The 24166-nt window shown below is 38.9% G+C and overlaps 2 protein-coding genes across 2 annotated transcripts; one reads left to right on the top strand and one right to left on the bottom strand.

Moving 5' to 3' along the window:
- The first annotated feature begins 3405 nt into the window (after window positions 1–3405).
- On the top strand, window positions 3406–6974 carry LOC136692688 (interferon-induced protein with tetratricopeptide repeats 5-like). Its single transcript, XM_066666283.1, has 2 exons — window positions 3406–3537; window positions 5151–6974. The coding sequence occupies exons 1-2, from the start codon at window positions 3533–3535 to the stop codon at window positions 6586–6588; spliced, it is 1443 nt and encodes a 480-aa protein (XP_066522380.1). The 5' UTR covers window positions 3406–3532; the 3' UTR covers window positions 6589–6974.
- A 22-nt stretch (window positions 6975–6996) lies between these two features.
- Window positions 6997–23856, bottom strand: slc16a12b (solute carrier family 16 member 12b). Its single transcript, XM_066666282.1, has 7 exons — window positions 23620–23856; window positions 19873–20125; window positions 16307–16410; window positions 14047–14190; window positions 11380–11977; window positions 9934–10193; window positions 6997–9234 (listed from the first exon to the last, which is right to left on the bottom strand). Exons 2-7 carry the CDS (start codon window positions 19983–19985, stop codon window positions 9011–9013), a joined length of 1443 nt encoding a protein of 480 aa, XP_066522379.1. The 5' UTR covers window positions 19986–20125; window positions 23620–23856; the 3' UTR covers window positions 6997–9010.
- Window positions 23857–24166: the final 310 nt, after the last annotated feature.

Below are 24166 nucleotides of genomic sequence, written 5' to 3'. Positions count from 1 at the left end.
CAAAAACAGCTTTTTTGCTGCCTTTGGACATTTTTCAGCACCCTAGCTTAATCACGAATGTAGCACATACATGTATAATCGTGAAAGTGTACTTTTCACCTTTATCACAAACCCTTAAGTATTTCTGCAAATATTCATGGATATTGCAGTGACAGAATGCGCATAGTGTTGCATGATTTATTGCCCAGCTGAAATCTTTTTCTTTTTTTAAGGGTGCAGGTGCTGTTTGCAGGTATAAATAAATCATGGCTAAAACAATTATTGCAGGTGTGCTGTGACCAGAGGAAAGCTTTTCTGCTAGAGCTACAGTTGTGGCTGTTGTTGATTTAGCTTGTGTACAAAGTGCATAGTAACAAATGCTATGATTGCAGCTATGTTTTTACCTCTGCTGTTCATGTGGCATCTAAATGAAGAAAAAGCTTGCGTTGCCTCTGTAAGTCCTTGGTAAACTGAAGCTGTGCAGCTGTGTACAAATGCAAACATGGCCACAAACTGTACATAGTGATGTTTTAGTGTTTAAGGATTTTTCCATATCTTGGATTTTCTGAATTTGGAAACAATTTATGTAGGGGTTATTATCCATTCTGTTTTCAAGGTTTTTCTCATTTGAGATTTTGTGCAGGACTGTTACTGATGGAGCTTGAGTTTTACCTCCTTTGCAGCAGCCAATTTTTTTGGTGTCAAGGTGCATTCGTAAGAATTCTTCTAGCTCTTGTTTAGTTTTGTGCCTTTCAGGTTCTCTGGTGGCTTGGCAGAAATAATGGATTTTGAGTGATCTGTTTTGGCAAATATTTGCACATGTACAACAATTCTTTCATCCTGTAATATTTCTGGTAAAATGGAAAGATGGAAACTTACACATCCAGGAAATTTACAATGGGCTTTTCCATTACAAAATGCAGAATGTACTTTCTTTGACCTTACAGATTTCACATGTTTGTTTGTGAATGCCAAGACACAGTTATTCATCTGGCCAGTTTTGTCTAATGACGTCCATGCACAGCCCTATGATAGAACTGTATTATATAGCAAGAGAATGACAAATAAAACCCCAATCAGGTTTGGCTTGCACTAACTGTAGCCTAGGTACCGTAAAGCAATGCCGTTGGTTCACAATAATGCTGACGTTGTGACAGACAGTGAATTTTGCTTCACTAATTTAGCGGTTTCTGATATCACTTCATTCTACCTATTGAGTGTTGACACTTTTCCAAAATCCTGCAGGACAGGAGGAAATTCTTATTCTTAGCTCACTCACACATTGTTTGCTCATTTTGAAATCTGTTGCTCACGTTCCCTTGTCACTGATGCTAACTGAAACATCACTCGATGAGTGAGTGAGTAAAAGAGTGAGAGAGAGTGAAATAGGTATGTGTTTATCTGTGAGAGAGGGAGAGTGGGCGAGTCCTGCTTAAGTCAGTGAGCCGGTGTTTTAACCAGTTGTGGTACCTTGTCGAAATGTGCTGCCATACAGTACTTTTATATGTACAGTTGTTTAGATAAAACAGTAGATGATGTACATCAGAAAATGCTGCCATCGGAAATATAAGCAGGACAGCCCAAATCTCCTTGTTAAAAAAATTACATATATATATATATATATATATATATATATATATTAGGGTGACCAGACGTCCTCTTTTACCCAGACATTGTTTTAGACTTAAAATTTCGGCCTACATCATAAAATGTGTCGGTTTATTTATATGTAAATTCTACCCTCGGTTCCTTTTTAAGAAAATGATCTGTGACCCTGTCCTACCAACAAGGCGTCTTTTCCAGGGACTTGACTAGCTGATTCGCTCATTTCGCTGTCAATCAAAAAGGGATTCAGCCTCAGAGAGATCATCCAATCATCATGCAGAAGCTGAGCGTCCGGGCCAGCCGAGGCCAGCCCACTGCCCAATAGACCCCCAGAGACGCTGAGCGTCCGATGGGCGGGACAAAGCCCAGCATTTATCCAATCACGCGTCTCGATTCGCTGCACTTCGCTGCTTCGCTATTAAACTCTGTGGACGCTCAGCATCTTCACTGTTTAAAGCACTGTGAGAATGATCGAGAGGAAAGCCGCGTCTTTACCAGTGATAAGAAGCTAATTCTGAACAAAAGTTAATCGCGTTGTAGTGCATATATATTCAATGACATGTACACACAACAGTATATATTTGATCACTTATTTTAGTTATTAATCCCAAAATAACGGACTTGTTTCCACGCATTTCGGACGTCCATTGACGTTATCAATTGGTCCTGAAATAACTGACTTGTTTTCAATTAATTTTGGACGTCCACTGACGTTTAAAATATGTCCTTGACGGACCGACTACTTTTAGACCTTTTTTCAACGTCCAGGGACGTTCCTTGTTTACTGGGACATATTTAAAATGCATATTGGACGTTATTAATTGGTCACCACAATTGACTTATTTAGGTGGATTTTGGACGTCCATTGACGTTTAAAATATGTCCTTGACGGAATGACTATTTTTTGACCTATTTTGAACGTCCAATGACGTTTCTTGTTTACTGGGATTAAAGTTTTGGGTCTGGACATGCGCAGAGGTGCAGCACATTTCGACAAGATAGCACAACTCGATAGAACACCGGTCGTATTTGAGGGAGAGAGATGTGTGTGTGTGAGAGACTTGATTTCACAACAGTACAGTAAACGTCAATTACACTCAGCAGCAGGTAGGGGGAGCTCAGTAGACATAAAAAGCATTACATTGTATTCCTTTAAGCCGAACGTGTAGTTTTCCACAGTATTGAAATAGTGTCCTTATTTGCCATCTAGTGGCGACGGAATGCAACTACTGCACCATTGAAAGTGGAAAATCCGAGTAAGAAAGTGGCGAATAAGAAGCCATCTTCAGCAGTTTTTATTTGCATGAGTGAGCAGAAAATCCTGTGAAATGAAACACTATGAGATATCGAAGGTGCTGAAAACAGTCGTCTTTAATTCTATCCAATGGAAAATTGCGTAGTCATTTCTCTTTCCATGTACAAAAACTTCACTTGGCAGCGGTGGGATTTGAACCCACGCCCCCGAAGAGACTGGAGCCTTAATCCAGCGCCTTAGACCGCTCGGCCACGCTACCCCCTGACTGCACTCGCCATAATTCCGAAGGGAGTAAACATTATAATGTATATACAATACAATAATAATAATAATAATAATAGTAGTAGTAGTAGTAGTAGTAGTAGTAGTAGTAGTAGTAGTAGTAAATTATACGAGCTTTTTTTCCCATGTTTAGTGTACATTTGTTTTAAACTCCGTGCACTGGGATTCACTAAAATGTGTTTGTGTGCTAAACAAGGGTGGGTTGGAAACGAATAGCCTAAAGTTTCCACTTTAAAATGGAAATGGTATCTTTTTGTAAACACGCATCGTAACTGAGGTAAAACACAGAGCAATTCTTGCTGCAAGTAAATTAAACGCCAATTGAGACGCTTTAACCAGCTCTTTCGGTTTCTATTTCTCCTCTTTCCTCAATTTCTGGAGCTGTCAGCACTTCCGTCTAAATCGCTGAAAATGAGGTACGTATTCTCTTGTTTTTCCAGACACTCGATTGTTAGACTTCGTTTTAATTCGTTTTACAGCTGTACTAATTTCCCAACATGACAACGTAACATGTTGAAAATAAATCTGTTGCTACTTGCTGGATATCATGCTGTATATTTCAGTGTAAAGTGGTTCCTGATTTAGCAAATCACCTGTGATTCTGAAATCTGCTGATTTCTTAAGGCATCCGGCAATATGTAGGAAATGTGTGGACTAATAATATGTGGACAAACTATGTGGTCAAACGTACTGGAACATAACTCCTAATAATTTTTCAGGTTCACTGCACCCCTTTTTGGGTCAGCACTGACCCAAAATCAAGGACAAAATCAATCTAGTCATGCAGCCTGCATTTACAAACCTTTGTGGAAAAATGAGCCATAATTAAAAATCTCACCAAACTTAAGATGCCACGAGTGCAACAATCAGTTTGTGACATTTCTTTCTTCCTAGTTATTTCACAATCAGCTGTGAGTTGTATCATTTAAACATGGAAGCATTTAGGAACCACAGCAACTCAGAATCTAAGTGACAGACCACAGAAATTTACAGAGCACAGTCTCTGAGTGTTGAGGCACAGTGTGTAAATGTCTCCAACACTCAGCTGACTCAACAACTGCAGAATTCCAAACCTCCGCATTTACCCCAGCACAAAAGCTGTATGCCAGGAGCTGCATGACATGGGTTATCATGGCCAAACAGCTGCATATAAGCCTTTTCAACATATACAAAGCCAAAGCTCTGTGTGGAGTGGTGTAATGTATACTGCCACTGGGCTTTGAGGCAGTGGAGATGTATTCTGTGGAGTGATGAATCACACTTTTCTGTTTGACAGTCTGATGGACAAGTCAGGGTTTGGCAGGGAATGTTACCTGCCTGACAGCATTTTGCCAGCTGTCTGGTGGAGTTTGGTGGAGGGGGATATTGCTATGGAATTTTTTTTTCTGGGACTGGCCTAAGCCCCTTAGTTCCAGTGAAGGAAATCTCAATACATCACTATGCCAAGCCATTTTGGATAACTATTCTTCCAACATTGTGGGGACCGCTTGAGGAAGACTCTTTTCTGTTCCAGTGCACAAAGCAAGGTTTATATTCAGGTTGGGTGAGTTTGGTGTGGAAGAACATGATTGGGCTGAACACAGCTCAGACCTCAAACATCTTTGGGAGGACTAGAACAGAGATTGCAAGCCAGACCCACAACTCACAGACCCTCTCAAACATTAGTGTCTAACTGTGGCAAAAATTACCACAGTCACACATCCAAAATCTTTTAGAAATCCTTCCATGAAGATGTAAGATGTTTTAGCTGCAAAAGGAAAAACAGCTTCATATTAACGCCAATGGATTTAGAATGGGAAGTCATAAACACTCCTGTAGGTTAAATGTGTAGGTGTTCAAATACTTTGACCATATAATGTAGTAGAAATTGTGACAAATAGAATTAAACTTTAGATTTCAATACGGTTATAAATTAATGCCATTTTCCACCTATAGTAAAATATGCATATATCAAAATCTAATGTAAACAACTGAACAAACTAGAATTTTTATTATTACATGCATAACACAATATTGAATCTTTTCACAGCATGACTCAGGTCTCACTCCTGGAAACTGATCTGGAGCAGCTGGAGTGTCACTTCACTTGGGAGCTGAAAAAAGAAGATACAGATATCACAGATGTTTTAAACAGGCTGGAACAAAATATTGAGTTAAATATTGGTGGGAAAGCAGGAGTTGCCCAGACACACAACACTTTAGCCTTTGTGAAGTACATTCTTGGGTCTTTTACAGAAGCTCTCAGCAATTTACAGAAATCTGTGGAGCTCACACGAGAGCATCATGAAAGTAACTGTGACAAGTGGCTCATAGTCAGTTATGGAAATCTTGCCTGGCTACAATATCACATGAAATCTTATACAGAATGTGAAAGTTACCTACAGAAGCTCAGAGTGATTGCTGAGAAGTTTCCACCTCCATCTGCTTCTGCCCTCCATCATGAAGTGCTTGGGGAAAAGGCCTGGACCCTGTACAAGTTCTCTCGCAAGTACTACAAAAGAGCCGAAGAGTGCTTCAGGGAGGCCTTGGCCCTGGAGCCTATGTTTCCTCGATGGAATACAGGTTATGCCTTTGTGCTTCACCGAGACACAGAGTCCATGTCCAGTTCAGATGATTCAGCAATAATTAAACAACTGCGCAAAGCCATAGATACTAACCCAAGCAACGATGAACTGAAAGCAGTCCTGGCACTCAGGCTTTCTATGGTTCAGGAATATGATGAAGCTGAGAATTTGGTGGAGAAAGCTTTAGAGGGGTCTCCCACTGCTCCCAATGTGATAAGATATGTGGCCAAATTACTGAGGACATATGACTCTACAGACAGGCCCGTTGCTTTGTTGAAGAGAGCTTTAGAGAGCTTGCCCAACTCAGGCTTTATACATCATCAGCTGGCACTCTGCTACAAATGGAGAAAGATTTCTCTCCAACGAAATGGAAGTCCAGATTCTCCTGGTGTTGAGGCTGAGATCCAGAGGCTTCGACAAAAATGCATCTATCATTTAGAGAAGGCCACCACGCTGAAAGTATTTACCACTGCGATGGTAGAGTTAGGTGTACAGTATGGGGAAGATAACAAACTTGATCGTGCCGAAGACCAATTTCAACAAAGTTTGCAGATGGCCAAGGAGAGAAATGAGTGCCTACAACAAGTATATTTTCATTTTGGGGTCTTTCAGCAGTACAGAAAGAGATGTCTTACTCCTGCCATCAGCTACTATAAGGAATGTCTTAAGATTAACCATAAATCAATGGATGGGAAAAGGAGTGCTGGGAAACTGTTAAAGATAGCCAATAGATATTTATCAAAAAGTCCTCAAGATGGACAAGCCTGGGGGCTACTGGGGTTTGTACATAAGGAAATTGGAGAAAACAGCAGAGCCATAGAATGTTATGAAAAAGCTCTGCAATTTAAACACAATGATGAGTACCTCAGTGCTCTGTGTGAGCTGAGATTATCCTTGGAGTAGGATTACAGAAAATGGAGTTACACTCTTAAAGGTGCTACCAAGGGTTCTTTGACCGATGCTTTAGAAGAACAACTTTTTGTTCTATAAAGAATCATGTTTGTGTATGAGATGTGAGTGTGAAGAACTTTTTGCTCCAATCATCAGCTTCACTGACCTCCGATTCACCGTCAGGGTCTGGTTTATAAAGTTAGTTTTTACCAGCTCTGGGCTTGAGGTCAGTAACAAAAGCACAACAGATAACAATGACGGCTAATTACAGTTATGAAAGCGGCTGGTATATAACTGTTAGGGAAACAGACGTTAACAATAACATTGTCCCAAACTGCACACTGCTGCACTGAATAGTATATACCACCCTTAGCAGTGCTCTCTGTAGAGTAGTACATAAAGTTTGATAGTGTGTTGTTTGGGACACAACCTCACTCTCAAACATTAATGTTAATCAAATGTTGTTCCACATACGCCCCCTCCAGGGTGTGTTCCCGCCTTGCGCCCAACGATTCCAGGTAGGCTCCTGACCCACCGCAACCCTCAACTGGATAAGCACTTACAGATAATGAATGAATGAATGTTCCACATAATTATAAACGCAGTATTTTACTGCCTTATCCACATAAGAATCAGCTTATAGCTAACATTTTGACTCATGAAATATGTTCCCCCACCAATATCAAACTCACTCCTATGCCCTGCACCTGTCTTTGCTTCAGATTTTCACTTTTCAGTCTGTGCAAAAATAAGCACAGTTTATTTAGGCCAGTTTATTTAGATAGAAGTTGGTGTTACTTAAATAAATATGAAAATGTATTAATGTTTTTGGGGGCGATATGGGACAGGTGGGGTGCGACAATTCCCTTTCGTCTGAGGTGGGGAATTATAGAAGTTCGAGAACCACTGTGTTATGGTGACTTAACATCGTACACTTGAGCAAGGATTGAATTACCATTTGAAAAACCTTATTAGAATCTTGATGTGCATGTGCACATTAACCTTCGGTAGGATTGTTCTGTATATTTTCAACTGTCCAATGCTCTCTATGTTGTCCTCTAAAGTGTGGTGGGAAGTCATATGTACATCATAAGTGTAATGACAGAGTGATGTAGTGATATTCTATTATTCTGGTTTATTTGCATATTGCCGAGGGGTTCCGTGCATCTGCCCAGATATATATTTCAGTGATTAAGACCTTTATTTTCTTTAACATTAATAGGACATGAGCCCTAAGTGCCAAAACATGAAACTATTTTAAACTGCAATGGTATTTTTACAAAAGTTCAAACATTTTTATGGAATCTGAATTTTTCTGGGAAAAGTGTATTTCAGTTGGAGATATAATAAGAAACGCTAGAGTTACTGGAATTTTTCCATATTCAAAATACATACATAAAAATATTTCACAAAATCACAAAAGACTATCTGATTTAAAAGCTTTTATACCATTTTAAGTCATTTTATTTAACATTTTGGAACTTATTTTTATAACGTGGCTATCTTTGCTGATAGATCATTATGCATGCCAATGGAGTGCTGTATTATTTTGAACCACAGAGATTTTTACTGTCTGGTTGTGGACTGCCTTGTGTTAAAAAAAAAATGAAATAAATTTAATATTAACAATTGTGTGTGATATGTATGTGTATCTAAAAGTCTGCTAAAAGTTATTAAAATTCACCATTATACTTAAATGTATACTGTAAAATAAATTTAAATGTGCGGCTTCTTTTTTAATAGAATAAAGATATACAAACAATCAATGAATATTAATTTGATAAGCCATTTGTATTCATTCAGTTGTATAAACTGTTTGTTTCATCAAATTGAATCGTCTGAACGACTCAAACTGGAAGACTGTATTAACTTGCACAAGGCAGCACTGCCCTCGTGTGGCAAGGAACTTTTTCTTTTTTTTTTTTCAAATTGGAATCAGCACTCCTGCTGTTTTAAAACACCTTTCTGTAACCAATTCCACAACAAATTCCCATAGTATAACAATAGTTATTTATCGAAGTGTAAAATGACCATTTCTCCCCAAAAAACTTTGACTCGCTGACACACAAAGTAATAGACAAATGTTAAAGCCTTATAAAGCTAATATTCATCAGAGTGAAAAATTGACACAGTTGTGAGCTGTATGGCACATGGACCAAGACTTTATAAAAAAGGTTCGATGCAATATGCACCAGCTCTGTCTCACCTTTTCTGTTTCTAGCTTTTCATTCAAAAGCCAAGAATGAAATGCTTTTGGACAGAAAGATAGTAAAAGACAGAAAAAAGGCACTTTAGCAAACCGGGAACAGACAGGTAAAGTGTGCTGGTGAGGCTACACAGGTTTTGTTTTTCAAGATCTACAGTAGTTCACACACCTGATTGTTACAAAAATAAGAAAAGAAACATCGGAATACAAAAACTAACAGGTCTGATGCTATGAGGTGGCTGTGTTAATAATCAACAGGTTCTTATGTTTGGTGTTATAAAAGTCTGCCTTGCACGCTTCCAGTGTGTATTTTCTGTTTTGCCTGGTCTTCTGAATTCTTTGGCAGTGGCGGATGATGGTGACAGTGCACAACAGTAGAGCGCTGGAGATCATGGCGAAGCCACTTAAGAAAAACGTTGCTGTGTAGTTTCCTGTTGTGTCAACCAGCCAGCCTGAATTACAAAAAAGATTTAAAAAAAAGCATTAATGTTAATATAGGACCTACTCAAGACTGTTCTTGAAATTAGCACTCTTAGAATTTATGTGCTGATTAACAACAGACTTGATCACAACTGCATGGTCACAATTAAAAGCATCAGATTTGATGACAATGAACATATGTTAAGTGAATGTGTTATATGTTAGTGGATGTGTGTCGCCCTGTGAAGGACTGGCGCCCACTGATTCTGGGTAGGCTCTGGACCCACAGCAACCCTAAACTGGATAAGTGGTTACAGACAATGAATGAATGAATGATTTCAAGGCAGCTGAGGTTCAAATGAAAAATTCTGGTGCACTGTGGGAAATGTAGTGTCTGCAGTGAATTGGTCATGATCCAACTGTTTTTGTTTACCTCAGACCAGCAACCAATTATAACCCTGAAGTAAACTTTCCTATTCTAACCATAAACAGGTTTAACATGGGAAACACAATAGATGCTTTCCAGTCAATCTAAATGGGGCAAAATAAGTGATGAAGGTCAGAATGGCAGTAATAACTAATGACTAGTACAGATTTAGGCTACTGTACTCAACTCTGTATTTGTCTAATGAACTTGCAAAGAAATAACTTCTAGGGTACACTTCAGATCAGTTTTTTTTACAGTAATGCTTCAACTTAAAGCAAAACACTATAATGCTAATGGCACTCACCTCCAATAGGGGGGCTAACCAGGTAAGGAATGGCATGTAGGAAGTATACCACTCCCAGAGCAGAAGAGAGGTATGTTGTTCCTACGACATCTGATGTCACCACAGGAATGAGGGCCACATAGGCACCATCAAAATAGCCGTAGAGCACAGAGAAAGGCACCAGCAGAGCAAACGTTCGAAGGAGGGGGATAAAAAAGCAGCAGAGACCCTCCATCCCAACCGCAACCATGTAGCAGATGCTCCTGTACTTCTTCAGCCACCTGAGAAAAGTAGAAACAGTCAACTTCAGTTGTGCTAAGCTTTCTGGTTCTATTAAATATAGTTAACCTGAGCCAGCTATTAGCATTATAGTGTTTTCCTGCTCTAGTACATTCATAGTAACTCATATTAATACGTAAAAATGTATTAATTAGCTGACTATGCACAGAAAACATAAGTATTTGCCAGAAATCGTACTCCAGGACCAAGATAATGTACCAGAATTAGGAATGTCCAATTTTTACTATCATTCACTTTGCGAATGCAACTATAAACGAATGCATTTTATTTTCTACATTTAAGAATAAAGGTTTCAGGAACAACGCCAGACACAAAAAAGATGATTCTATAATTATGTAAAGATTACATAACATTATGTAACACAGTGGTTCCCGAAGTAGGGGGGCGCAGAGATGTTGCAACATGGCGAATGAATGAGATACATAATGCATGTCACTTGTAACATTTCCACTGTACATTTTTTTTCTGTTAAGTTAATAAGAAATTGCAATTTTGTATGAATTTTATTATTTAAAATAAATTCAAGTGGAGTCAAAAGGTGAGCTGAAAAATAATCTAATCTACAGAAAGCTACATGTGAAGATTCTATGCCAAATAAGCTCCTAAAATGTAATCTTATAATTCAGTAACCACAAGCGAAAAAATGTAGGTTACAGTGGTAAGAAATTGATAGCTTGAACCCATTGACAGGCCTTTTAAGGGGTCAAAGGTTTACTCAAATACACTTTTACAGTGTATTTTTAACTGAGCTTTCAGAAAATTTACAGAAAAGTCTAAGCAGTGGAAACAAGGTCAGATGTTCAAAAACAAGTTTTCCCTGGCCTAGTGCTTAGAGAACAGGGCTTTGGACTGAGCGGTTGTTTGTTCAATTCCCATGACTGTCAGGAGAATTTGGGGTGGTGGGAGTGAAGGAACAGCACTGTCCTCCTCCCTCAGTCCATGGCTGAGGTGCCCTTGAGCAAGGCACTGAACCCACAACTGCTCCAGGTGCTGGGGATGGTTGCCCGCCGCTCTGGGTTTGTGTTCACAGTGCCTAGTGCACTAGTGTGCGTGTTCACTGCCACAGATGGGTTAAATGCAGAAAACACATTTTGTTGTACATTATACAATGACAAATAATTGCACATTTAATTTTTTCATCTCTCATTAAAGCTCAAAGATGCTCACCTCCTATCAGTGAGCCAGCCGAATGTGATGTTGCCAATGATGTCAATGACCCCTAAAATAGACATCAGAAAGGCAGCATGGTGGTGACTGACCCCGACATCCAAGGCATAGGGCACCAGATAAACAAAGGGCAAGCTGCAGCCACTGGCCAGGAACAGGAAGGAGCCTGCCAGCACCAGGAAGTCAGGCATTAGCAGGAAATGGTACTCGTGCAGAGATTGGAGGCAGCGCTGTTTGCTGAGTGTTTGCTGTTCACTGGCAGCAAGCTGCTTCCCTTCAGCAGAGCTCACGGCAGCCAGGGGTTTGTTTTTGTATCCACACTCAGAGTCTACAGGCAGGGGGCAGGCTTCTTCTTCTTTCAGAGTGATGGGCCGTAACAAAGCTCCACACACGCACAGGTTAGACACCAGGCCTCCGAGAATGAGGAGAGCTCCTCGCCACGAGTAGTGCTCGATCAGCAACTGCACCACAGGGGCAAGCACAAATGTGCCAATGCCACTGCCTGACATGGCTATGCCGTACGCCAGCGACTTCCTCTCGCAGAAATAAACTCCGACCATAGCGATGGCTGGTGTGTAACAAAGGGCAAAGCCCAGGCCTGCAGAGAGAACACATCCGATCTAGTTACAGCATCATCTTATGTTCAGTCAGACAAATGTTTTCCAAATGATTAAATACAAATTAAGGCGACATGGTGGCACAAGAGGTAGTGTTGCAACTACACAGCTCCAGGGACCTGGAGGTTGGGGAGCAAGTCCTGCTCCGGGTGACTGTCTTTGAGGAGTTTGGTGCGTTTTCCCAATGTCCAAAAACACACGTTGGTAGGTGGATTGGTGACTCAAAAAAGTGTCCATAGGAGTGAGTGTGTGAGTGAATATGTGTGTGTGCGTGTGTGTGTCGCCCTGTGAAGGACTGGCGCCCCCTGCAGGATGTTTTCCTGCCTTGCACCCACCTTGACCCTGAACAGGATAAGGGTTTACAGACAATGAAAGAATGAATGAATGAATAAATACAAATTAGCATCTTTTCTTTGTCTGTTTGCAGCAACTCACGCCTTGGGATTTGACGCCACAGTGGTTTTGTGATGTGAAATTAGCTGGATGGCTGCAGTCCACTAAAATTCTGACCTATCTGTATGTAAAAAAGGGGATTACATATCACTACATTTTCTCTTTACACTTTACAACCATCGTCTTAAATATTTACCTCAAAGAATTTAAAGTTGTCAACAAATTTAATATTTGATTAACTGATGTAAGTGGGAGTGTGATTAGCTCTGGCTCAAACTGAGCTAAAAGCTCTGATCATGTTTCTGTGTGAAACTAACTACTTCTTTGATAATAAGGTTACATTTTTGTTGCTTTGCTCCAGTGTTGACCCGAGGAGGACGGGTTCCTCTTTTGAGTCTTGGCTTCTATTAAGGTTTCTTCCTCATACTCTCAGTGAACTTTTCCATGCCACTGTCACATCAGCAACAGTCATTTGGGACCAGACCCTGGTAAAAGCTGCTTTGTGGCAGTTGTAAGAAGTACTCGATAAACTGAATTGACTTGACTTGGCTAAACTCTGCACATTTTATCCCCTAGCCCAGTGCTGTGGGGTTCTATTTCCCTTAAGCCTTCACTCGGCATTAAGATATTAAATATAATGCATAATGAAATCATATTGGTTGTGGAGGGCACTTACTTTAAAAAATATCCACAATGGAAAGACATAAATTTCAAAATAAAATGTAATGATATGTTTAGTTTACTATAGAGCCATGGTTCCCAAACTTTTGCAGCTGGTGGCCCACATACCCCACCACAAAACATTCCACAGCCCACACAAAAATGTAATTGAACAATCTCCAGGTAAGCAACGTAACCAGTTTGGCTGCAAAGCTTCATTTGACAAGACCTCAGAGCAGTAATTACCTAGCTGAGCGCTAGGTATTCGCTACTGTATACCTTTGTTTTGGTTTATGCTTGCTCTTCTCTGTCATTGATAGAGTGGCCACTTCAATTGTAAATTGCAAAGTTTTAATTCCCACTATTTAACATTACTAGCTTTGTCAGGTAAGTGTACTATGCAAGACCAATCAACAAACTGGGCCTAAAAATGTTTTATTTTTGTAAATAATTTACATACTATCTATCACATCCTATAATGTGTCTGTTGAGGTATACTGGAAGGATTTTTACTTGGCAAAACAGAAAAAAGTATGGCGGCAGCAGGTAGTCATACAGCTCCAGGGACCTGGAGGTTGTGGACTCAAGCCTTGCTCCGGGTCTGTGAGGAGTTTGGTGTGTTCTCTCTGTGTCTGCGTGGGTTTCCTGCGGGGGCTCCGGTTTCCTCCCACGATCCAAAAACACAACCTGGTTAATGGCCAGGTTGATGCAATAAAATTGTTAAATGTCTGTGTAAGGTAATTCAATTAATGTAATTCCAGCTTCTAGATTTCATGTTTATTTATAAGCAAGACTATCAGCATCGGAATATAATTCCCATATTCTTGTATCTATACTTGCTATATGTTAATCTTAGTCTATACCATCCTATTCACAATGTATATACACAGAGAGATTATACAAGCTAATAATGTGTATTTGAACACTTGTGTCAGCAATGAATGTGTCTTAAAATATCAACATTCCCAAATTATGGACTGGCATTAAGGTGTTTTACCTGTTAAAGCTCCGAGAGTGAGGTAGAGATACTCCAGACTGGTGGCAAAGGAGCTGAGCACCAAGCCTATAGAGGCCAGAAATCCTCCTAATATCACAGCAACTCGACATGACAGGTGATTCCCAATCAGGCTGCCCAACGGAGCTGCCAAAAAAAAAAAATAAGATACAGAAATATGATCTGGAAAATGATGGCAAATTGACATCTTAGCCAAAGGAAGTCGTTCATTAGAATTGACATGATGATCACAAGTACAAGGGGCATTAGTTTTCCTTATTTCACAGTAATACACTGCAGGATGTCTAGTTCTTTGAAATCCGTTGAACTTCTGAGCTGACACTTCACTATCAGTCCTGCGATAAGAGAGTTAACACATCAGCTAATTGCAGTATTGGAAGAGTTTATGTAACATCAATGGCATTGCTTAAGTCCTGTGGTCTTAATGTATTTCCATTTTCTTTTTATAAGTCAGCAGCTACTAGAGCTGAGTGATTTAAAAAATAAGTAACTGAATTTTCTGTTCAATACTGTGGTATTGATTAACATTTTCTATAAACTGATGTCTAGCACTACTTTTGGACAAGATGAACTTTGGATCTATCGGGAACACCGAACATAGGGTTCAAGATTGCCACTTGTGTTTGTGGGTAGTCATTTACACAGCACAGTGTTCTGATGTTAAATTTTGCTTTCTTTGCTTACGGTTGGTGTAATTAATTCACAGGTGGTTTACAAGCCTTATGTTCTCAGGTTAAATATCCAAATACACTTAATATAATAAAATATGTTTGAATTAAAACTGCAGCTCGAAGTTTGAAAATTGCATAATATCAAACTTTGTTTTCAATGTAAACTCAATTAATCTTCCAGCGCTAACAGACACCAGCCAAAAATGGCTTTTCCTGAGTCACAAAAGCCTTTAGAAGGCTCCCTCTGAAATGCAAGCTATCGTGACAGGAGATTGCGGTGAGTAGGATAAAAACAAACAGGCATGCTGTTTCAGGTCAAGCTGTTGTGACACTGCCATGTCCTCTCAAGATGTTCGCTGTGTGTTGCTGACTTTTAAGCGAGAGAGGGGGTACAGCCTCCTGCAGACTTCAGGTCTTTTAGAGGAGAAATGCTCTGCCATTTAGCAAAATAAAAACCTGTCGTGTGTGAGGATCAAGTGGGGAAACTGGAAGCACGGTTATACAGTTCAAGTCCAATATCTTAATGCCATTTTTATTCTAGTTTGCACACTACACTCAGAATAAAAGAGATACCACCTATCTGTAAATCCATGTTCATCAGAAATAAAACCAATATAGATACATATTTTTAAATATATAGATTAAATATATAGATATTTAATATTCCACCTTATCAACTTTATTTATTTACTTATTGTAAATATAGTTTATTATTCTAAAAAGTATTCAGCACAATATGTTCCCAAAATCTGGGAGTGGTAATTATAGTCAGGGAATGTTCTGAAAGGTAAAAAAAAAAAACATGCTTGTCAAGGCATGTAATAATCCAAACTTTTAAGAGCAATTTTACTCAAGCAACGATTGCATTTTCATTGGTTTACCCTTTACATTGAATTAGATCTTCAAAAAATTCTATCACTCAACACAAAAAGTGAATTTTGATCATTCAGTGTGCACTGAAATATAAAAATACATTGTGATGGACATAAACACATGGCGAATGGATAGGTTTATGCTTAGGAATACTTTTAGGAATCATTGTCAATAAATGTTTGTCCCTCTATTCATAAATATTAAATCTGATAATGCATAGTGCACATTGGAACAAGTCATTAACATGTTGTTAAGTGAGTTTACATATTTAAATGTTTTTTTAAATGATCTTTTTACATACTGTCTCAACTTTTTTGGAACAGATGTTTGTACATTACCGAGGCATTTTTTCTTGCAGACTGAATATCTTTACATTAAATATGCTGTAACAATGTAACAAAGCCTGTGTATGTTCTATCTTGACTAAATGGAAATGAATGGTGTTCTTTGATTAAGTTTAATCCTGCATTTAAAATATGGAGTCCAAATAGTTCAGAACAGTTTAGTGGGAGCAGCTTGGATATGGTGGTCACTCTGAAACATCTTAAATGACCATAGTCAAACTGTTCCTTTTCAGACAAAACAAAGGCATTTTGCCACTTTGACAGTGAGAAAAACATGACTCAAATTATACGTGTAGTATCAAAGTATTCTTGTGCATGGTGACAGGTAGTCAATGGGACACAATGATCACATACCACAAAGCATAGTGGTGCAGTCCACCAGAGAATGGATCCATGCAGTTCCAGAGTAATCCCGCGCAAAGTGCATTTGAAATTCAACAAAGAATATGGAGATGCATCTGGAGAAGTAAAAAAATATGTTTAGGTTTCCATGTGTTTACATTAACATTTATTCTGCGTCTTCTCTGTATCTATGCTGACTGAAGCAGGGAAGAGAATGGAGGGAGAAAAGGAGAAAAACAGCTTTTTTTCTTTATTTTTTATTTTTTTTTTTTATTGTATGTTGTTTTTGTGCTTCAGTATATATTTGAACTTAAAACCTGTCTTTGAATATTACTGGAAAAGTCTATTATTGGCCAGTTAAATTGATTTACCCTTTTTTAAATTCATTTGGCCTGCACACATAACTCACATACATCAGCACACTCTTTAAATAGGTGCATAATAATTTCAATAGATTAATACATTAAATACACAGACTGAAATATGATACTTTGTCCATATCGATTACTGAGTCACTTCGGCTTGCAGTTCAGTCATTATTGCTGACTAGCTGGTCAAGAAGAAGCCCTATGGGGCTTATGGATGGGTGGGGGTTGGGGGTGGTCTGTAAAAGGGGTAATGAGGCACAAGCCTTTGGCCCAGCCTGTCTGCACCTGAACAAACACAGAGAGAGCACCAGGCAAGCGAGCAGGGTCAAAACACTTGGAATGAATGTGACAGCCGACGACTCTCACATGTACAGCCATCGGCCATAGAACACACACAGAAAACTGGCTAGGGGTCACTGGAGGAAGATAGGCCCTTCGTTTGGTGGTGTGCTCTAATGAACCTGAACACTCTGAACACCAGCTGTGTTAGGGCCATAGGGTTCAAGCTGCTTTTTTCAGACCCTGAACCACACCCATCTCTGTACATGTAACACTGAAGGAAAAAAACAACAGAAAGGAAAAAAAACATTCCAAAGGCCTCAGACTGGTCTTTCACCTCTAATGAGGGTTTCACCATTTGTTGCTGTGCAAGTTATTGTTTATCACCACGTGTCTGAGCAAGAGTTGAGACAAAGTCACAAGAGCCCTGGTTGGACATTGATGTCGTAAAGGATTCAGTGCATTTGAAGGTGAGGTATAGGCTTACACAGTGGTTTTCCTCTCACCAGACTGCATGCCACCTGGCTTTACACTCTAATTGCATGCTCTGACACTCCTTAACTGTTCCTGTGTCTGAAACTGGGACAGGGTATAATCATAAACAAAATTCTTAGATGCAAATAGAAAGCCTGCAAGGAAAGTGGCAGGTTCCAGCTAGTCAAATGGAAATTTCAGTGTCCAAGTAGTCCTGACAGAAGTTGGCAATTACAAACCCATGAATATTTATGCCTCACACAATATCAAAATCAGGAGATACCACAAAGATAACACTATCGCAGTGTCAGTGCACTTCCCTCTAGATAAAAGACTGAACATTACACAGCAGTTATTGACTCTTATTCATAAACTTACTGACACAGGAACAAATAACAAAAAAAGCAGTATATCCTTAAAAACTAATTATAATTGGAAACATGATTAAAGGTAAAGTAACTGACATAGAAAATGTTAGGCCTGTAACAATAGCTATTGTATGTGGTTGATATAGTGTCCCAGAAATAATTGCAATAATTATCAGTAAATTTCACTTTATGCTACTGATATACTGATAATATAATAGTACTGAAATATAAATATATAATATAAAGTTCAATAAACATTTGGCAAAAATGTTTTTGCTATTAAGAATATTCAGACACTGAAATTGCAATATAAAAATCCACATAAAGGCTCCAAAACAAAGAGACCACAGAAAAACTGAGAACAAACAAGAAACATGACATCACCATCAAACATAAACTTATTCACTTTGTCAATATTAATATTTTAAAACTAAATTTTAAATTGAGTGCAGTGAACTGAGAGCAGTGCCCTGTAATGAAGGTCAGTCAGTGACAGCTGCTGTAATGTACATAAATATTAAAAATGTGTTTATAAATGATATCAGTGTTATTGAAACATTTTATATTGATATATTGATATTTAATGATATTGAATCATTGTCCAGCCCTAGGCTAAAATAATAGTGATATTCAATCAGGCCATATTTAAGTCATCAAAAATGATTGAGGAAATGTCCATATATTGTACGATAAATCGTTAATGCAATTATTGCGACAGGCCTAGAAAATGGTGCTTCACACATAACCACCATGCTATACAGGATTGGTCTTGGCACATTTATTTTCAAAAAGATATTTGCAGTAGCCTGTGATATCTTAGCTTTCAAAAAACACGATGTCCACTTTGGCCATGTTTGTGGACTTGTTTACCAGCATGCCAAATGTAACCTGAACGGGACGCTACATACCTGTTGTCACCTACTGAACTAGCGGATTTGTTTTTCTCTGTGTGGACTGAGTTAAATATAGATTCCAACATGACCTCTTTTCAGGACTTAGAATATTTTCCTGGCTATGTTTTGTATATATTACTATAGTATGACAAAACTGGTATTAAGTATTGACCACTTAACCACTGCATGTGAGTCCTATTAGTTCCTTATGTAGTCTCTTATGTGCATAAGCTACATATTAGTTACATAGTAGTAGCTAAATTATTTATAGTATTCACTGATTAATATCGGAGTAAAATGTCTAGAGATTAATAAATTAATACATATTTTTAAAATCTATTGTTAAACTGTGTTAAACAATTATGACTATGTTAAATTAATTCATGCTTTGTACTCTATAAAATATAAGTAGACAGACAGATAGAAGAGATATATCTGATCTAATTTTATTTAGACAGAGTTTGGCGAAATCTGATTTGTATGGTCACACACTGGTCACACTTGCTCACATATCCCCACTGGTATCCATAGCTACAATCCCTGTGTGAGCATGCTGGCTAAGGAGGGGCAAGCAAAACTTAACTAACCAGTCTTGCTTATGAGCTTCACCACTTCTGTGTGCTATTGCTTAACAAATTTAAAAACCCTTTGTACTTCACAGTGATGAGACATGAACAGCTAAAACATGAACAGAACATGACATTACTGTAAGCTCACCTGGTCTGCAGATAGAGCCACCTATCAGGGTAATAAAAGACTGTTCCTCTAATATTGAGAGTGGTTTGAAGTTCACATCACAGTAAAACAACAACCTTCAAAGTTAAATATATTGGTTTCTGTCTAATGGTTTCTGTCCTCAAATCAGACATGCTGAAAATTGTATTTGTGCTGCCTTCCTGATTTAAGCCAAAGAGTCTGTGCTTTTATATAAAAGTACACTTGGTCTCAAAGTTTTTGTATCTAAGTAAAAAAAATCAAGTCTTCCACAGGGAGACCGCTTAAATGTTGATTTTATTTTAATGTACTGTAAATTTAAACAATGTAGTGCAATGAAATATTGTAGTTTAATGAAACTTTGGCTTTTGTTTAGTCTTGGCAAATCTGCAAAACATGTCATTTGACCTGGGGCTTCCTTACTTTTGCAAATAACTGTGTGCAAGCCATTCTCAACGCTACACATCCCAAACAAGGCTTACCTTGTTACTGCCCGAGTGCAGACAGTGACCACAAAGCAGCCGGCAACAATCATCCAGCCCCAGCCTCCGTCTGGAGGAAGCACTCCTGCCTTCTTCTTCTGTTCCTGAGCCATGGATGCTGCATCCACTTCCGACTCTGCCTAGTCCTCACTAGCCAAGTCCCACACACACTCTGACACACTCAGACACGCACACTTTTCACACCTTCTACCACACGCGCCGGTCATGGAGTTCCTGAAGTAGATGTGAGGACCTAAGCACAAGATGAAAGGACCAAAGGCAGACACAGAAATGAGTAACAAACTTGGCTAAAATTATTAACAAGCTGTGTGTCAGGCCTTAAATATATCCTTGGCAAGCTACACACTGATAGGGCCTTTTTCCTCAGGATTTGATGCTTTTCTGAGCAGACAAATACACAAAACACACACAGGCAGCGCTAATGATTCACAGCTGGTCTGAGAAAGATGGCATGTTTTTTCATGACGTTTGACCCCCATCAGGCGAGGTGGTTATGAGCCTGGGGAGGGAGAAGGGGGCCTGCTAACTCAGGAGTTACCAGATTACCACAGGAGTCTGCATACCACCTCGCTGACCCCTTTACCATGCGAATGCTTTAATATGTTTTTCCAAGGGAAAAAAAGAAAACATTTTAGCTGATCAGTGTTCCATTACTGACCTGCTTGTCCTCCACCCTAAACATACAAAAACAAACAACCACATTGATAATCAATTCAAATGATTCACTCTCACAGATAAAGGGAAGACGTTTGCAGACCTCACAGGCCCCTATTGCCCATACTTGCTTGAAGACTGTAAACCAGCCTCACACTGCACAGATTCAAATGTCTACATTTTTTCACAATATTGAAATAGATGACATTTTTGACTGTGGGTGTTCTTTTTGCAGTAAAAACATATGTGAACGCATAAAGCATTTAGCTCTCGGACAACTTCAAAAATGAAGATTTTTCGATTGATTTTGTGATTCACAAAAAAAAAACACTTGCAGCACTCCTTTTGGGGAGAAAACCTGGAGAATGTCAGATAATGTAAAAATGTCAGTCCTGTAAGTAAAGAATGACTAAATCACTGACAATAAAATCAACAACTTTATACTTTTAGAACAATATTTCTATTCCTAACAATTTTGGACATTTTGTTTTTTAACCAGGGCACCACACACATATTCCACCTATTCCAACACTCACATATTCCAATCCACCAATTAACATGTGTTTTTTTTTTGACTACAGGAGGGAACTGGAGAACCCAGAGGAAACCCACACAGACACAAAGGGAACCCAGTAATATTAAAAATGTATATTACTAAAATTAGACAATTCTTAAAAACTTCCATCTTAATTTTAGTTTCCTTGCCTGGGTAAGTGTTTTTCACAGAGGAGCTATGTTGGCCACACTGTTTCATGAAGATATATTTCATCTGAATGAACCCACTTATTCCAATAGGCTTATTAGTCTAAAAACTAAGAGACTCTAATTTGTGTGCAATTAATATGTACACATGCACTGAGCTCTGCTCATTTTGCTTTCTTCCACAGTAGTGCCACTTCTTATGCCCGATCAGTTTTAAGGAATGTAACATGTATGTCTGCAGTCTCCATCGAAAATCTTGAATCTGGTCACATGCAAGGACTTGCAGTGCATTGCTCTGGGTGACTTACAACACCCTACAGCAGAGGTGGGGAGTGACTAACTATACATTGACTATGCATACACTAGAGTACAAACCCCATATACAGAAAAGCAAAGACCTTTTTATGAAATGCAAGTAAGCATTTGTCTGTTAATTCCCTTAAAAATGTATTTAACTAATAAATCTACAAAAATATGTTCAGTGTTTTCACTGATCAAACTTCATTGTATTTTGAAAATATTAAAATAAATATGCTGCCTGCAACACACTAAAAAAACAGGCATGTTTATCACTGTGTTACATCATATTTATTTAATTACACCTTTTAATATTTTGGGAACTGAGGATACCAGCTGTTGCTGAATACAAGACTTAAGCTTCTCAAACTGACTAAATATATATATACCCAATTATTCATTCATTCATTGTCTGAAACCGCTTATCCAATTCAGGGTCAGGGTGGGGCCGGAGCCTACCCGGAATCAATGGGCTCAAGGCGGGAACACACCCTGGAGGACGACACACACTGACATACAAACACTTTCGTGTTGCCAATCCACCTACCAACATGTGTTTTTGGAGCATGGGAGGAAACTGGAGCAGCTGGAGGAAACCCACGCGGACACAGGGAGAACACACCACACTCCTCACAGACAGTCACCCCGGAGCGGGACTTGAACCCACAACCTCCAGGTCCCTGGAGCTACCACTACCTGCTGCACCACCCAATTATATCACTTCCTTATTGCAGAATGTTTAAAAAAATTTGCAACTTAAGAATATCCTGTTAATACTTCAGTTTTGTTTTGGAATGAGCTACAGGCATCAAATCCTAAATGCATTCATATATAAAAACTTGAATCAGATTAGAAAGACAAAACATTAAAAGCCATTTCTACTGTGTCAATTACAAAAAGGTTCAAATAAAACAACAAATAAGAGATCCTTGTTTTTATAGAATTTTACAAAATCTCTTTGTGCAAATTGTATTGTATGCTCCTGAGTATTTTCAACCTTTAATATTCTTACTTTTGTTAAGTGTATTCAATACTTTTTCAAGACTTTTTGTCTGTTAGTCAGTGTTCGGGCTCTTTCTAAAATGGATTAAAACTCTCTTGAGTTTCCCATTTTATTTTAGAACAAAAGTGCACCAAAAAGAGAAAAATCACACAGATTCACAGCTGAGTTCCTGTGCTGATAGATGTAGATGTTTGCATTTTAACCTGCCCACATACATTGCAAAACATGTCACGGGTAAAATAAGCAGACAATATGTTGGAATGAGGTTTTCAGATTTGAAAGTGTACTTTTTCAAAGACAGTCTTCAATTGGTGAATAAAAACAACCAGGGTTTGTTATGTCATAAACCTAAAGAACCATTCACATCAAGTTGTGGGATGGGGCTTTCAAGCTGCAAGCAAGGGTTAACGATAGGGAAAATGTGGGGTCAAAATGAATATTCATACTGAATGAATGTGAATGTGTAGAATTATACTGAGACCACTTTCAAGACATCAGGTGATTTTTTTTTAGTGGAAATAACTTTTCATATGTCATTTTGGTGAATAGAGATGAGTTAATACGGAGCTAATAGATGATGTGGGCTTTAAGAAGTGGATAATTTTCTAGACAATTCAGCTGTTTTTATTTAAGCTGCTACTTAGAAGTATTCAATTTTTTTCCTGCTTGGCTACTCTTCTACTTAATGACCATACTTTTATATAGTATGCAGTGACAGACTGGTTTCCTGTGTGCTGCTGTAGCTTATGCTCCAAACAGCTGGGTTTCTTGTTGTAGGTGAATGTACAGCTTTAACTTCTGAAGGTGGAGGACTCTGACCAAAGTTAACCAACAGTTCAGGGTTTGTCAACTACTACTAAATGTGAAATAAGCGGCATATATATCTCGTAAACCCGACAGTAGTAGGTGAAACCCGCTAATACATCGGGCCAGTGTTAAACATTTGCCCCAACACAAAAATCGAGGGGGTCACAGGATTTGAATTCAGACTGCAAGTGCTTTTACAATTTTAGCTTCTTATTTCGCCAGGTTTTCACAACCGGTAAAAGATGAAGACAGAAAATTCTTACCGTGCGTGAAGGCGGTTTGCTCCTCATTGGGCTCCTGCGCCTTCAGGAACTCGGCGACAATTCACAAACACCGACCTTTCCTCACATGATATCGATTGAGAAGCTCCTCCATCTTTTTCACAAGACTCCGCAAGTTTTCCTCAGAACATCCAGCGCGTGAGCGCCTGTGCGTGCGCGCGTGTGTGTGTGTGTGTGTGTGTGTTTTCAAAAAGCCTGGCACATCAGTCCTCCTCCCACAAACCACAAACACGTGGAGACAAATTATGCAATTCCTCATGAAAGTTCCCCCTTTTTTAAAACCATGGTCCTGAAGGCCTACGCCTTCCCACAACTGAAATAAACAACAATAAACCACAAACAACAACCACCCCGGATTAATACACACACATAACACAGAGCAACAGGGTGTGTTCAGTGCCATTTCCATGTGTGACTGTGTTGATACTGAACGCCGCTAAACTGGTTTCTCTATCTCTTTCACACACACACACACGTTTGTTTTCATACACGAGCAGGGCCCGAAGAGGCCCTGAATATGCCAGGAATC

The sequence above is a fragment of the Hoplias malabaricus genome, chromosome 3, assembly GCF_029633855.1.
Source record: "Hoplias malabaricus isolate fHopMal1 chromosome 3, fHopMal1.hap1, whole genome shotgun sequence".
Taxonomy (NCBI): Eukaryota; Metazoa; Chordata; class Actinopteri; order Characiformes; family Erythrinidae; genus Hoplias; species Hoplias malabaricus.
Note: the sequence above shows the minus strand (reverse complement) of the source record. Positions and strands in the feature narration are given on the sequence as shown.